Source organism: Ictidomys tridecemlineatus, chromosome 4 (genome assembly GCF_052094955.1).
Source record: "Ictidomys tridecemlineatus isolate mIctTri1 chromosome 4, mIctTri1.hap1, whole genome shotgun sequence".
Lineage (NCBI taxonomy): Eukaryota > Metazoa > Chordata > Mammalia > Rodentia > Sciuridae > Ictidomys > Ictidomys tridecemlineatus.
In genome coordinates, this window is record NC_135480.1 from 196,882,983 (window position 1) to 196,897,051 (window position 14,069).

Sequence of the window (14,069 nt, forward strand, 5' to 3'; positions counted from 1 at the left end):
TTGGACATTTTTTGTTGTTGTTTTTGGTATTGGGGATTGAATCCAGGGAACTTTACCACTGAGTTACATTCACAGCTCTCTATTTTTTTTTTTTTTTTTTTAATTTTGAGACCGGCTCTTGCTAAGTTGTTGAGAGTCATGCTAACATTCTCAGACTGGTCTTGAACTTGCCATCCTCCTGCCTCAGCCTCTCAAGTTGCTGGAACTTTAGATGTGCGCCACAACACGCATGTTGGTCATTTTTGCCGAGGGAGTGCCTATGATGTGGCTTTGATGTGTTAAAAAAAAAAATCCTGAGTTTCCGGAAGTGGAAACTCTTAGTGTCATGTGTGAGGCCCATTGCAAAGCCTCAGGTAGCTTCACCTAACTGGTAAAATGCAGGTTCTTCTAAAGAGGATGCACTTTTGTCCCCGTTTTACCATTATATCCAGAGCTTGTGCATTTCCTTGAGATCGTTCCGTGGGGCTGGTTAACCCATGCCTAAGAAACTCCAATTCCATCTGCCTTAGTCTTAGAAAATTAAACCTAACAAGTGATGTGACATGTAGTGATTTGGAACAGGAGTGCATTTAACTGAGAAAGCACTGGAGGCTTCAGCTCTGATTCTACCTCTCGTGAGGCTAGGCAACTGGCTTTGTGTTTCTCAGCCTCAATTTCCGCTGCTGTCAAGTGCGGACAATAATGACTCCTGTACCTTCTGACATTCTTGAGACAGGAGATGGGAACATATGGGAGAATCCTTATCAGATCTCAAGTGCAACAAAATGTCACTTAAAAATTAACCTCCCGTTATGAATCCTCTTTTGTAAAGTTCACATGGAGGCTGAGAGAGAGAGACGTGTTAGGGCTAGAACAAAGGGTCTCCTGATTCTTACGTTTCTTTTCACCAGGTTACCGTACCAGGGCTTGCCTTCTGGTAGAGCAATTATTGGCAAGAGCAAGTTCCTGGGGAAATTAATAGGGGCTGGGAGGGAAAGGAAGGGAGGAGAGTAGAGGGATCTCCTGTCAGGGTATGGAGAGGGCAGCGGAGGGGAGGGGGCAAAGCTGAGCTCTCTCTTACCTTCTCAGTGTGTGGAGGGGGTGGGATCGGGTCTCCAGGGTTCTCTGCTGCCACCTTTCTTACCCTCTCTCAATTTGCCTATGAGTAGCTGAAGCTGCTTCTAGTATAAAATAACATGCATTTTAGTACATTTTGAAAGGAAAGTCAAGTTTTAATGATCAGTTTCGTGCTCCTTGCTATTTTCTTTCAAGCAAAGGCCATGTTTTCATAAGATACTCCACTTCAATGGGGCTATTCTTTTGGCCCCAGCAAACATTCCTGAGTGGTAGGTTTTAGGAGGTGTGCCAGTTTATTGCTTCTGGTGTCCAATAACTTGGGAGGATCTCTCTTCCTACCCCCCGCCAAGGTCATGTTATTTCAGAAACCTCCAGCTCTTCAACGTGTACTCTAATAAAAGCCAGCACCACTAATTCTAAAGGAAAGTGGGCTTTCCAAATAAGACCAGCTGTGAAGGTTTAAAAAAAAAAGGTGTAATTTTAGCAACAGGAGTCCATACACCAAAATTCCACGCAGTTGGACCTCTTCAGGCGTTTTCACAGCCATTTAAAAAGATGTCTTCAGCAAACTCATCTAGGTTAGCTATAAATGCTTGGCATGATGGACATGACGTGTCTGTAGGCCAATATTCAATCCAGGTTGAGGAGTCTAATGGGTAGATGTACCTACCAAGAAGAAATGGAAGCAGAGTTTGTGATGACGGCCACACACAGAGCGAAGAAGCTGTATTAGATCTCCCTGGGAAGAGACTATGGGCAGGTCCCCAGGGCCCCAGCTGTCAGTCACACTCTTTGGAACCAGCCTGGGGAGTGCATAGACCCTTAAAAGATGGTGAGCTGTTTGGCTAAAGGTGGTAATGGCATCTACGTCACGGTCCATATTTCGTAAACAGATTTTAAGGTACATATTTAAACACTTTCTGAGGACAGATTAAGGGAGCTGGTGTGGTGCTCCTGAACTGATTCATCATGCTGGTTCCGTCATCCAGAGGGCCTGTCACCTAGCTGCCAGGTCATTGCCAGCACTTCTTTGTTGTCAGCACGTGTTAGCTCATTTATGTTTGCAATGGTTTCTTGGTAAAGAGCAGGGTGCATAAGAAAGCGTATTGTGCAAATAAGTATGAACTACATTCAGTTTTGGAGGGAAGATCAGAGGCCTCAAACTACTGGTGACTTACTTGAAGCTGAAATTGTATTTTATCTGCAGGGCTTCTTTACCCATAATTAAATACTGTCTTCCTTTTACCAGGTCTGCATTAGCACAGGTGGTCTTTTTGATGAAGGTGATTTCAGACCCTTTCTCAGCGACGGCTTCTCCTGAGAGACACAAGGAAGCTTATCACATTCTTGTTCTCATGCCACAGTTATCAACCCTCTCAAGCATCCAGTTCCTTCTGGCTTCTGAGAGGTTAATGGCCACTGGAGAGCAGCACTAGTCACATGGTTAAGACTTCAGACTCTGGAGCCAGGCTGTCTCACTCAAGCTCTAGCTGTGCCATTTCTTGGCTGTGCGACTCTGGGCAAATATTCTATGCTCTGTATTAAGCACTCAGTCCTTTCCACCTGAAAAATAGGCATCATGATAAAACCTACCTCGTGGAACGTTGTGAGACTCAATGGGTCAATGTGTGACCAGTGCTTAGAACACAGGAAGAATCATGTGTTTGTTATTACTGCTCTTATAGACTGAGAATTATTGCTCTAATAGTTGAACAATATTAATTCCCATGGGTCATATAGCAAAAGAGAAAAGCATTTGGTAGCTGGCAAGGGTCAACTTTGTTGAAAAGAATAAGACATGAAAGACTTGGAAAACTTTAAGGAGAAGAACTGGGATTCCCAAAGGATTCAGAGTCGCCTAGAAGCTGGTTCTTCTTCCCGGAATGCGCTCCTCCCCACGTTGGTCTGTTGAATTCTACCCATCTTTAGACCCACTTTCAATCTTCACAGTATCCATTAAAACTTCCTTGTCTACTCTCTTTTGTATGAGTAATGGGGAGGCTGGAGGCTGCTGGAGGAGAGCTCCACCACTGAGCTCCACCCCCAGCCCTCCCTCACTCCTTTTCTCGTGAATTTCCGTCAGTGTTTCACACCACATGTTTGTCTCCTCATCTAGACTAGAAACTTCTTAAGGCAAGGACTGTGTCTGATTCACTGCTATATATTTAGGACTGATATTTATATATTTAGGACTAATATTTAACTTTTTAAACTCTGGCAGAGCACAGTGCTGCACACCTGTAATTCCAGCAATTTGTGAGGCTGAGGCAGGGGGATCACAAGTCACAAGTTCCAGGCCAGACTCAGTAGTCTAGTGAGCCCCTGTCTCAAAATGAAAATTGAAAAGGGCTGGGAATGCAATTCAGTGGCAAAGCAATTCTGGGTTCAACTCCCAATACCAAACAAGCAACAATCTCTCTCTCTCTCTCTCTCTCTCTCTCTCTCTCACACACACACACACACACACACATACACACCCTCTGGTGGAGTCATTTTAATTGTTAAATCCTGAAAAAATTTTGAACCTGTCTGAAAACCATATTTAATAAATGTGTCCACGGAAAAACTTTAATTAATAACGTAAATTGTTCAGGCTCATTTTCTTAGGCTATCCCAGTGCCACAGTGTCCTGTTACAGCAACATCTGAAACACATGCCCACGCAATCTGCCAAGTCAACCACTGTATTACTATGCAGTGTGGATACATGGGTATCATCATCATCATCATTATTATTATTGTTATTGTTATTATTTTGTGTGCATGGTGCTGGGGATTGAACCCAGGGCCTTGTGCATATGAGGCAAGCACTCTATCAACTGAGCTATATCTCCAGTCTTGGGCCTTATTATTTTTAAAAACTTTTATTAGTGGAAAATTTCAAGTATATTTAGAAGAGAGAATCAATATTTTTTTCTGTTTATTTCCTCACCTACTTATGTACCCATATGCTTTAGGAGAAAAATCAGTTTATCATTATCCACCAACTACATCATTTATCCTTGGTTCTGAGTGGTTTCTTGTTAGTAGGCAACAATTCTTAAGCAAGTAGTGTGTATTATTTTAATGTTTATGTAAATTCAAAATTTATAACTATTAAAAAGGAACATCCAGAATGGGGATGGCTTAACATTCCCTTTTAGGTATCATAAAAGTTAATCCCCCGCATCTATAGAATAATGAAATGACACTCACAAAGGACTACTGTTTGGAAATCATTTGATACTGGGTAAAGCTCAAGACAATCTTGATACAATGCAAAAAAATTGGTACACAGTGAAACAAATAATTTTTATTTTGGGAATGAAACGCATTTATTATTCAGTAAAAAAGGGGTGGCTTATTGTTTGTGATGTGGGTGTTGAATGTAAACAGTGCTCAAAAAATGGAGGAGTGGTGGAATGATCAGAGTGCTAAATACCTATTTCATGAGAAAGGTAATCCATTCAAATAGAGAAAACCTGTGACCACCCATGAGGAAAAACCGAAACAGCATCACAAACAACTTTTATAAAGTGAAACGCTTAAAACTAGGAAAAATGTTGTTAGTGTTGATAAAACAAATTAAAATGAGGAAAATATTATTAGAATTTTTAGAACACTTTTAGACTTAAAATACTTGATAGGAATTAAGAGAAAAATTGACATAAATATATTATTATAATTTATGTTTAGGATCTATTTATGTTTTTTTTAAGCATCAGAAATTTACTGGTTGCTCAAAACATTACATTGATCTTGACATCATACATCATACGTTTGTTTCAAATGGGGTATGAATTCTTATTATTCCCCCGTGTACAGATTGCAGAATAGGATCTATTTATTACAGAACTTACACCTACTGAAATGAGAAAATAGCTGTTTGGTAGATATGAATAGGCAATAAGCTAAATTTTCATCATGTTAAATAAATGAACTACTTCAGTTAAAAAAGTGTTTTAAGTGACTCAAAACAAAAAATTGCACATTGAGATTGGCTTATGGTTTTTGTTAACCTCAAACTGTTTTGCTAAGGTTTGAGATTAAAGGATTCATTGAGAAATATTCACATGAACACCTTTAAAGGATGTGTCTCCCCAAGTATAATATAAAACTCTATGAAGGCAGAAGTCTATTTTATTCAAGTTGATACAACTCTGGGTCTAACATAATGCCTGGCAAACAGTAAGTGCTAAATGTTTGTTGAATGAATAAAAGAAATGCATGAAGGCTCACCTGCTTTGTAGACATCTAGGAGAGTTGCTGAGTACCTGACAAAAACATTGTCTTCCGTGACGGATGTGATGCTAACTTTGTAAGCTGGCCAGAGAGCAAAGCAAGACAAGACAAAAACAAATAATTCAGGCTGAATACCACTGATACTATGTTCAATAAAAGCCAGAATTCGCCAAACAAATGAGAAACGCAGCATGGCAGCTATTATGGGAAACCTGAGGTAGGTCTTACTTCTCCCAAGGAGCCTTCCTAAGCCCCTTCCTAAGCCTATGAGAATCATTAGCTCTGGCCATGGTTACAGAATAGGCTGATTAGGGTAAGAGACGTACCAAATCAAATAACAGAAGCACATAAAACCCACCAACAAGATAAACTCATGTTAGATGTAAAGTTCAGATGTTAATCCTTTAAGATTAGTGGCGTCACACCATGGGCACTTTGAATTAAAGAGCCCTTTCCCTCTCTACCTGGAACAGTGGCCCTTTCTCTCTCTGTCAGGCCTACCAGGGGAAACAACCTGCCAGCTTGTCTCCTTGATTTTCTTCCTCATATATCTTCATTGATTCTGATGTTTGATTTTAACAGGATTCTGTTTTCTCACTCATCCTTGCTGGGATTGGCAACTATCTGACATGAGCCACCCCAATCCTATTTTCGAAGGTTCAGGCTTCAGTGTTTGACTCATGGCATGCTGGACCTCGGCTCTGGAATGACCTGATTGAAGGGAATCATCTCTTCTACTTGGCTTCAAAGAAGACTCCTTTCTTATTTGTGCATTTGTTGGGGATGGAGTTGCAGAGAAAGAACTAAAAAAGAGATTTTATTTCTGAGATCCTTCTAGTCTATCAGTCTATCCTAGATAAAGATAAATGATGGATAGAGAGTGAACTCACTGTGGCAGAAGAAAAAGTTATGTAAATCAGTGGCTTAAGATGTGCAAAAAAGGGGTTGGAGTATGGCTCAGTGGTAGAGGGCTTGCCTAGCACGTGTGAGGCACTGGGTTCGATTCTCAGCATCACATAGAAAATAAGTAAATAAAGTCATTATGTCCATCTACAACAAAAAAATTCAAAAAAATTAAAAAAAACATGAAAGATGTCCTGGATTTCAGATGTATGTCTTTGTGTTGGACATGGACAATGTACCTACCATATGAGAATGGGTCGAGAGAGGGGACTATTTTGTTTCCATTGTGTTATTACAGTAATAGTCTATGGTTTCCAGAAAAAGCCAGTTTTATATTATACTTGGGGAGACACATCCTTTAAAGGTGTTCATGTAAATATTTCTCAATGAATCCTTTAATCTCAAACCTCTTTTCTTGAAAGTAATACCCTAAATCCAGGTTGTGTTTATTCTCTATGTTAAAATTGGTTTCTGATATCTCAGAGTTAAAATAGTTCTAAAATGGAAGGAAGAAAGAATTTAGTGAAATTTTTGTTTGTTTGCTAAAACAATATAATATTCTCTTTGTCTTGATACATTTAAAAAACTGCAGTGGGTCTTGGCTGAGTCAGACTTTTTAAAAATCAAGATGAGTTCATAGAAAAGAAATAGCTTAAAGCATTCAAAATTTATTCTGACAGCGGTGTTTCCTTCCATTAAGAGAATTCAGTAGATTATGATGGGAAAAAATATTGGAGCCCAGGATGTATTCTAGTCTACAACATACTTCCTGCATGATCTTGAGCAAATGTTTTAGTCTCCTTAAGGCCCATTTTCTTTATTAGTAAAACACTGATAAAGCTTGTAAAATACTCAAAGTGTGTGTGTGTGTGTGTGTGTTTTCCCCATGCTAGGGACTGAATCTAGGGTTTTCAGAGTTTCACATATGCTAGGCAAGTGCTCTACCACTGAGCTACATGCCCAGCCCTTTTTATTTTTGAGACAGGGTATGACTAACTTGCCCAGTCTGGCCTCAAACTTGTGATCCTCCTGAGTCGCTAGGATTACAGGTGTGTGCCACCACATTAGGTTTCTGAAAGGCCTCTTCTGGAATTCCAGTGAGAAACCACACACAAAAATAGTAGGTAATTACAAAGTGCCAAATCAACTGTAGATTTTTTTTTTTTACTTAGAAATGATACCCTTCCAATAAAAAAAGACATAGTGTACAATATGATCTCTGTCTTTTTAAAAAATATCTTGATTTTTGAGTTATAGATGGACACAATATCCTTATTGTTTATTTTTATGTAGTGCTGAGGGCCAAACCCAGTGCCTCACATGTGCAAGGCAAGCACTCTACCACTGAGCTACAGCCCTAGCCCTGATCTCTCTTTCTTAAGGAAAAAAAAAAAAAGTGCCAGAAATAAGCATGGGAAACTATGGATAGAAAACAAAGCTAATTATATCAGGAACTGGAGACAAGGTTACAGTGGTACTTGGGTATTGATTTAGCTCTAGGTTCTGGACAACTGGAAGGAGATCCTCCATTTGAAATACAGTTTGAAACATGGATTGCAATTCTACAAAGACTAAAAATTATTTAGAAATTTTACTTTTACCCTGTAGACATTTTTAAAAGAACCAAGTCTCTCAAGCCACTCTTGCCACTGCCTCTGTTCTGTTAACTGGAGGAATACAGAATTGAAATCTCAGATCCCTGTGGAGTGTCAAAAGTTCCCTTTGAATTGGTTTTAATGCCTGTAATTCAAAAGGATCTAGTAAAGAGTCTTGGCTGGGTATGCATGTCATTTTCATTATTTATCATGAAAATCATATTTCTTTGCTAGAGAATTAATAACTTTCCATGTTAATGTTGAAAATCGATGCCATTTTTCCTTCAAGGGACAAATGGAATCTGGTATCCATATAATCACTAGTTAAGGTTTCTGACCTTTCTAATGGATCATGGATTCATAAAATTTCATGTTTAAAGGAACTCTATTGAACAGTTGAACTTACCATATGCAATCTCTGGTTTACATGCCGTTGCTTTCCTAGTCTCTGCAGAGATCGTCAGATCCAAATCTTCCTGCATTTGCCCACAGTCAGCTGGGTGTGAAAAATGGCACACGTTAGGTCACTGTGAAGAAGCTGGTGAGCCCTGAGGCAATCCAATAGAATCTTACAAAAGCCAGATTCCTAAAAACCTGCCATTTTCTTCTCTTCCCTTAAGTGGAACAGTACATAAAATAAAAACAAAACCAACCAACATGTGCCAAATCTAGAACATAAGACTTATTCTTAGATGTGCATTAACTCCACAACCAGTTCTACAGAAATGTATTTGCTTCCCTTGAAGAACGGGGAAAATTTTTCCATTGGAGTATAATCAAAAGTCCCTTGAACAATCTAAAATGATAATCTGATTTATAACCATAAGATGGTATAATAAGTACATAGGAAACATGTAGATATCAAGGATTTTGAAAGAACCCAAACCAACCCAGACCCTCCTGGAGCCTGTGCTTGGTTACCCGTGAGTTCTGGATCTTTCCCTTGATCAAAAAAAGCTGTTTTCAATTTATGAAAGATGGAACCGAACTAGACCATAGACTTCCCTGACTGGGAGGGATAAGGAGAAAGGAGCTAGTGGCTTAGCCCCAAGTCCGTTTTCTTGGGCTTGGGTCCTATGTTAAAAAGATTGGGGGAAAGTAAAAATTTCCCATCATGTTACCATGGGGTATCCAACAACCACCTGCATGGGTTTCCCTGCTCCCAGGCAGTGTTCCACGGGGTTGTTCTAGTGTTATGCAGAAGTAGCTTCACAATGCACAAGGAATCCATTAGCTTTCTCTCAGTTGAGATTACATTTCCACTTCTCAGAAACAGTAGTTTGTCAAACAGCTTCCCCCAGATTAATTTTGGATTATGCGTGGTTGCTTTAAACAAGCATGCAGCCTAAGTAAGTGAACTTTACCTTCTATGCACTTGCACATTGGTCCTTCACAAACTTTTTGGAGTTTGGTGTATGAGGTGCTGTAAAACATGGTGCACTGTTTATCTGTGGCAATAAAAGAGTGGTTATGAGAAGTGGCTAACAGACAGAGCTGCCCAAGGTCAAGTCATCTGCTTTCTGAACTGGTAAGCTCTCCCATCACTTAACAATCTCTGAAGTGCCTGAGTAGTTCAACGTGGGATCCTTCATTCAACAAAAGTTTATTGAGTACACACCATGTGCCTGAGGCTGTGTTAGATACTAGGCATGCAAGGATGAAAACACTTTGGGGTTGGTGGGAAAGATACACCAACAATTTCAATGCAATGTGAAAAGTGCTATCACAGAGCTATCTGCAAACTGTAATGGGAATGCAGGGTAGAAATTTTCTGGGAAGATCAAAGAAATAGAAGGGTATACTAACAGTGAATACCACAGACAAACTTGAGGCAAAAAATTTTAAGTTTGGCAACATCATCCAGTTATTTTAAAAACAAAGTGAGAACTGAGACATGAAATGATTTTCTCAATGTCATGAAGTAGATTGGATTTAGTCTTTTAAAAAGAAACCTGTATGCAATAGTTGGAATATTCTGGTTGGGACTATTATGAAATGGGTTCTAAGTGAGGCTATATATAAATCGATCGAATGGGTCTCTAGTGGGTTTCTATTGGTTATGTGAAAACTATCTGTGGGAAGCCATTCTCGCACGTGATTGGGCACCTCCTGGATTGGGTGTGAGGCATTCTGGCCAAACTGTGTTGGAGCTATCCCCATCCTCTCCAGGTTCGAGAGTCTGTCCGTGTGGGGGTGTGACTGACCATTGACCCTGAGACAAATCACTGACCCTGACCTTGGAATGCTGCCCCCTCGACCTTCATTGGATGGAATTTTCCCCTGAATTTCTATTCCCCCCAAAAAGGCCAACCCTGGCGTGCTCTCTCTCTCTCTCTCCTGCTAGTCCTAAGCAAGCCTTGCTGCCCCACCTGGTGGTTCGAGCTAGAGGGAGGGCCGTCTCGGACCTGGTCATAGAAAAAGGTAATGGAGTCTGTGTGTTTATTTTGATCTCACTAGTTAACTTCTATGCTACCAACCTCTTGTATGAAACCAGTGTGCTGGCCGCGCGGTGGAACTCTCAATTAGTTTTCTGAAGAAATTTTAGAGTAAAGCGGATTACCTGGTCTGTGATATTCATACACTGTAAAAGTGGCAGGATTCAGAAACCCAACTTCGAAAAGTTCAAATATCCGGAATCGGACACAAAGGAAATCGCTGGAGGGAATCTGCTTGACAAATTCAAGGATTTAAGGAAATGATGGGAGAGAAGAAATTCATAATAGCTTACTTTATACATTTTAAAGGCAATAGGAAGTGGAAAGGGGACCTTACCGAATTCAGCTGTAGAATGACATGTCCATCTTTGATTTGGTAATCAGTCAATAGTTGATCTACCCCTTCCACAAGCTAAGGAAGGAAAGAGGAAAGCTTACATTTCATTTTGTTATCTTTATGTTTAATTGCACTCTCTTGATGATGGGATGTTTAACTAAAGGCATGTGATTCACTATTCAAAGAAGTTCAAGAGCAGTTTTCTCCTCTTGGAAAAAACCTGAACATGTTAGCACAAGCACTCACACTCTTTGGACTGTGCTAGTATATGCCCTGGCTTCACTTGTGTAAATCAAAACATAGGTAGATTATTGTTTTGGAAAGAAAATTTGGGGTGATTGCATGAAAGGGACAAATGAGAATGAAAAGACAAACTTGTCTATAAAAATAACACAGAAAAGAAATCCAAACATTCACAGCAACTTTTAAAATAAAAACACTTGCAGCTTGTAAATCTTCTTGGTTTGCACCGATGCCAGTGGGCAAGGAGATGTCCATCACTGCATGGGAGGACCCGGATGATGATTCCTCCTTGCTGGGCTTGTAGCTAAATGAATGAGAGATTAGGAATTGGAATAAGTAAATGAATAAGATGCTTTAATAAAGGACTCTATACTCTAAATTTCGATTTGGGTCTCCATTTAGCTGTTCCGGTCCCTTACATGGGTTAAAGTCTCTGAATTTTAGGGTTGTAAGAGATCTTTGGCTCATCTATTCTCTTTCCTTGATTTGTCCAGTAATCTCAGTATAGCCTATTCTGAAGCACAGAAGACACCAGTCCAGGTGAACTAGCTGGAGAAACTGAGGACAGAGTAAAGACACTCAGCCAAGGTTACATGGCTAGTTCATTCAAATACAGGTTTCTTGATTCTCACTCGAGTTCATTTAAATTGAGTACATTTTAAATTGAAAATTAGTTGTATTATTGAGAGGGACTCCATAAGTGTGTCTAGGAAGAAAATACACTTAAATGTCAGCAGCTATTTTCTCCGGTTGTGAGATCACACTTGATTATCTCATTTCTCCCCCTACTTTACTCTGTTCTTAAAAATTCCCTCAAAAGGTAGATTTGAAAGAAGAGTTCCTTGAGGACAGTCCCTTTCTGAGAATCATGCTAGTGAGAAATTAGTGGAAAAAAGTCAAAGATGAAGCAGGAGGTGTTTTTGGTTTTTTTGTTTGTTGTTTTTGGTTTTGGTAAGAAAGGAAAGAATGCCGAGAGGGAGAAACAGGAAGCCTGGGTTTTATCCCAATTCTGCTGAGAGATCTCCACAAGTCATTTCCCCTTTCTAAGCTCATGGGTAAAATGATCAGTGAAGAAGCATAAACTTGTGTTTTACATTTGTCTTTACGATTCTGAGGCTTTGGCTGAGTGGCAGAGGCTCGGCACTACCATTAAGGGGAGTCAGAGGACTGAAAGTGGGGGCAGAGGCAAGGCCCCTGCAGAGAGCTGGGTTCCAGCCTCCACACAAGAGGCAGCTGTGTCCTGGAGGCTGGAGCCGGGAAGGGCAGACAGGATAAAAGGAAGAAACTGAGAAGATGGCCTCATAAGAGGGGGAATGAATGGATCTCACCCAAAGGAATGAGCTAGTGAAACCGGAGACACTGAGTCGGTGAGGTGTCAGGGCACCTCTTCCTCAACCACACGTAAGGGAGCACTCACAAAACGCCTCTATTAGTAGTTTTAGGTAGACTATTTACCCCAAAAATAAAGGATTAGGAAATCTCTGACTCATAAAAACTTAACCCCATTCTCCACCAAGCTAATCATTTAAAGCAGAACTTAAGACTTCTTTGAATGTACTGTGACACCCGCGCCCTCTCCCTAATTGGATGGGCAGAGGCAGAGAACTCTGGCTCACAGATGCAAATACTCCAGGACAGGATGGAAAAGGCCCCCCCCTCCACCCCCCTGTGGAGGGTGTCTATGAAAAGGTCGCTGGAGCCTTGATGACTGGTTGCCATAGAGACCGTTTCAACCACAGAACAGAAATGCTCCTTTCAGGAAGCCCTTTGCCTGCTGCCAAAACCAGCAATCTTCCCCAAGGCATTTTGTTGTGAGAGAAATGAAATCCTCTTTCCCCCTCTCCTTTTCTTATGAACATAACAGAGAGGTTGTAAAAAGCTAAATGCACGAAAGAGACCCTCAGAACACAGAGAGCATGTGCTGGGATTTTCTTTCTTTCTTTCTCTCTGTCTTTTAGTCTAGAGAGAGAATATTTGAAAGCAAAGAATTTCTTACATGAATAAGAACTACACAGTTACTTTTGGAATTGACCCAACCTAACTTCTGTATCACAGAGCCCAAAACATATTCCACCGGCCTTTTTTGAACATTCTGTCTCCAATTTGTACAAACCAAAAGAGAGACTATTCAACATGACATTTTAACTTCCTTTTGTACATTGACGATGTGAAATTAGGCTTCCTGTCAATGAAGACAAATGAATGAATTTTTTATAAAGAGCCTTTTGGGGTGTAGCAGGGTTTCGGACATTTAGAACTGGCAGAAATGTTAGGCTAAGACTGTTCAGTTATTCTTGTTTTACAGAAAAGGTTCAGAGAAGTAAGCTGGTTTGCTGAAGGTCACTGCAGTACATTCAGGCAGAGGTGGCTCACAGGTGTGCACCACTCCATCGTCAAGAGCCCTTCCTGGTACCAACTCCAGAAGCCTCCCTGTAGAGTCCTGTGCACAGATTCTGGCTGTGCCCAGAAGTTTGCTCACACCTCCCTGAGACAACTGCAGTGGGTTTAAAGAGAACCATGATTGTGTCTCCTCTTCAGTCAACCCAAGAAGAGGAATGGCAGTTAGGAGGAAGCGAGCTGCTGGAAAAAGGTGACCTTCATGGAAAGATGTTAGGAAATGAAGAAAGATGCTCAAGAGAGAACAGAGCAAGGACCGGCCAAGGCAGGAGGCAGGGAACGCTGGAAGGAAGCTACACTGCCAAGGAAAGAAGACTAGGTAATGAAGGAACCTGAAGAAGAGTAATGTCTTACTAAGGAAGTCGGGGCCTAATCCAATATGACGGAGATTAGGGCCGACTTTTTCTTCTATTAGATGCAGGGTCTCTGGTTTCATTCCTAGGTCCTTGATCCAATTTGAGTTTTGTGCATGGTAAGAAATAGGGGTTTAATTTCATTTTGTTGCTTATAGGATTCCAGTTTTCCCAGCACCATTTTTTGAAGAGGCTAACTTTTTTCTAATGTACGTTTTTGGTGTCTTTGTGTAATATAAGATAATTGTAATTATGTGGGTTAATCTCTGTGTCCTCTATTCTATACCATTGGTCTACCAGTCTGTTTTGGTGACAATACCATGCTGTTTTTGTTCCTCTTGCTCTGTAGTATAGTTTAAGGTCTGGTATAGTGATGCCACCTGCTTTACCCTTCCTGCTAAGGATTGCTTTAGCTATTTTGGGTCTCTTATTTTTCCAGATGAATTTCATGACTGCTTTTTCTATTTGGAATTTGAATAGAAATTTTTCTATTTCTATGAGGAATGTCATTGGGATTTTGATTGGAATTG

At 40.4% G+C, this 14,069-nt stretch overlaps 1 protein-coding gene across 1 annotated transcript in view; it reads right to left on the reverse strand.

Moving 5' to 3' along the window:
* Positions 1–1,190: 1,190 nt before the first annotated feature.
* The window catches only part of LOC101959685 (complement C5), an 84,179-nt gene continuing 71,300 nt past the window's right edge, over positions 1,191–14,069 (reverse strand). Inside the window, exons 34-41 of the mRNA XM_005320908.4 lie at positions 10,991–11,093; positions 10,547–10,621; positions 10,335–10,440; positions 9,139–9,222; positions 8,181–8,270; positions 5,274–5,357; positions 2,235–2,373; positions 1,191–1,722 (exon numbers count right to left, since the gene is read on the reverse strand). Of these exons, the coding sequence (XP_005320965.2) occupies positions 1,584–1,722; positions 2,235–2,373; positions 5,274–5,357; positions 8,181–8,270; positions 9,139–9,222; positions 10,335–10,440; positions 10,547–10,621; positions 10,991–11,093 (820 nt within the window). The 3' untranslated portion in view covers positions 1,191–1,583. The remainder of the gene's footprint in view (positions 1,723–2,234; positions 2,374–5,273; positions 5,358–8,180; positions 8,271–9,138; positions 9,223–10,334; positions 10,441–10,546; positions 10,622–10,990; positions 11,094–14,069) is intronic.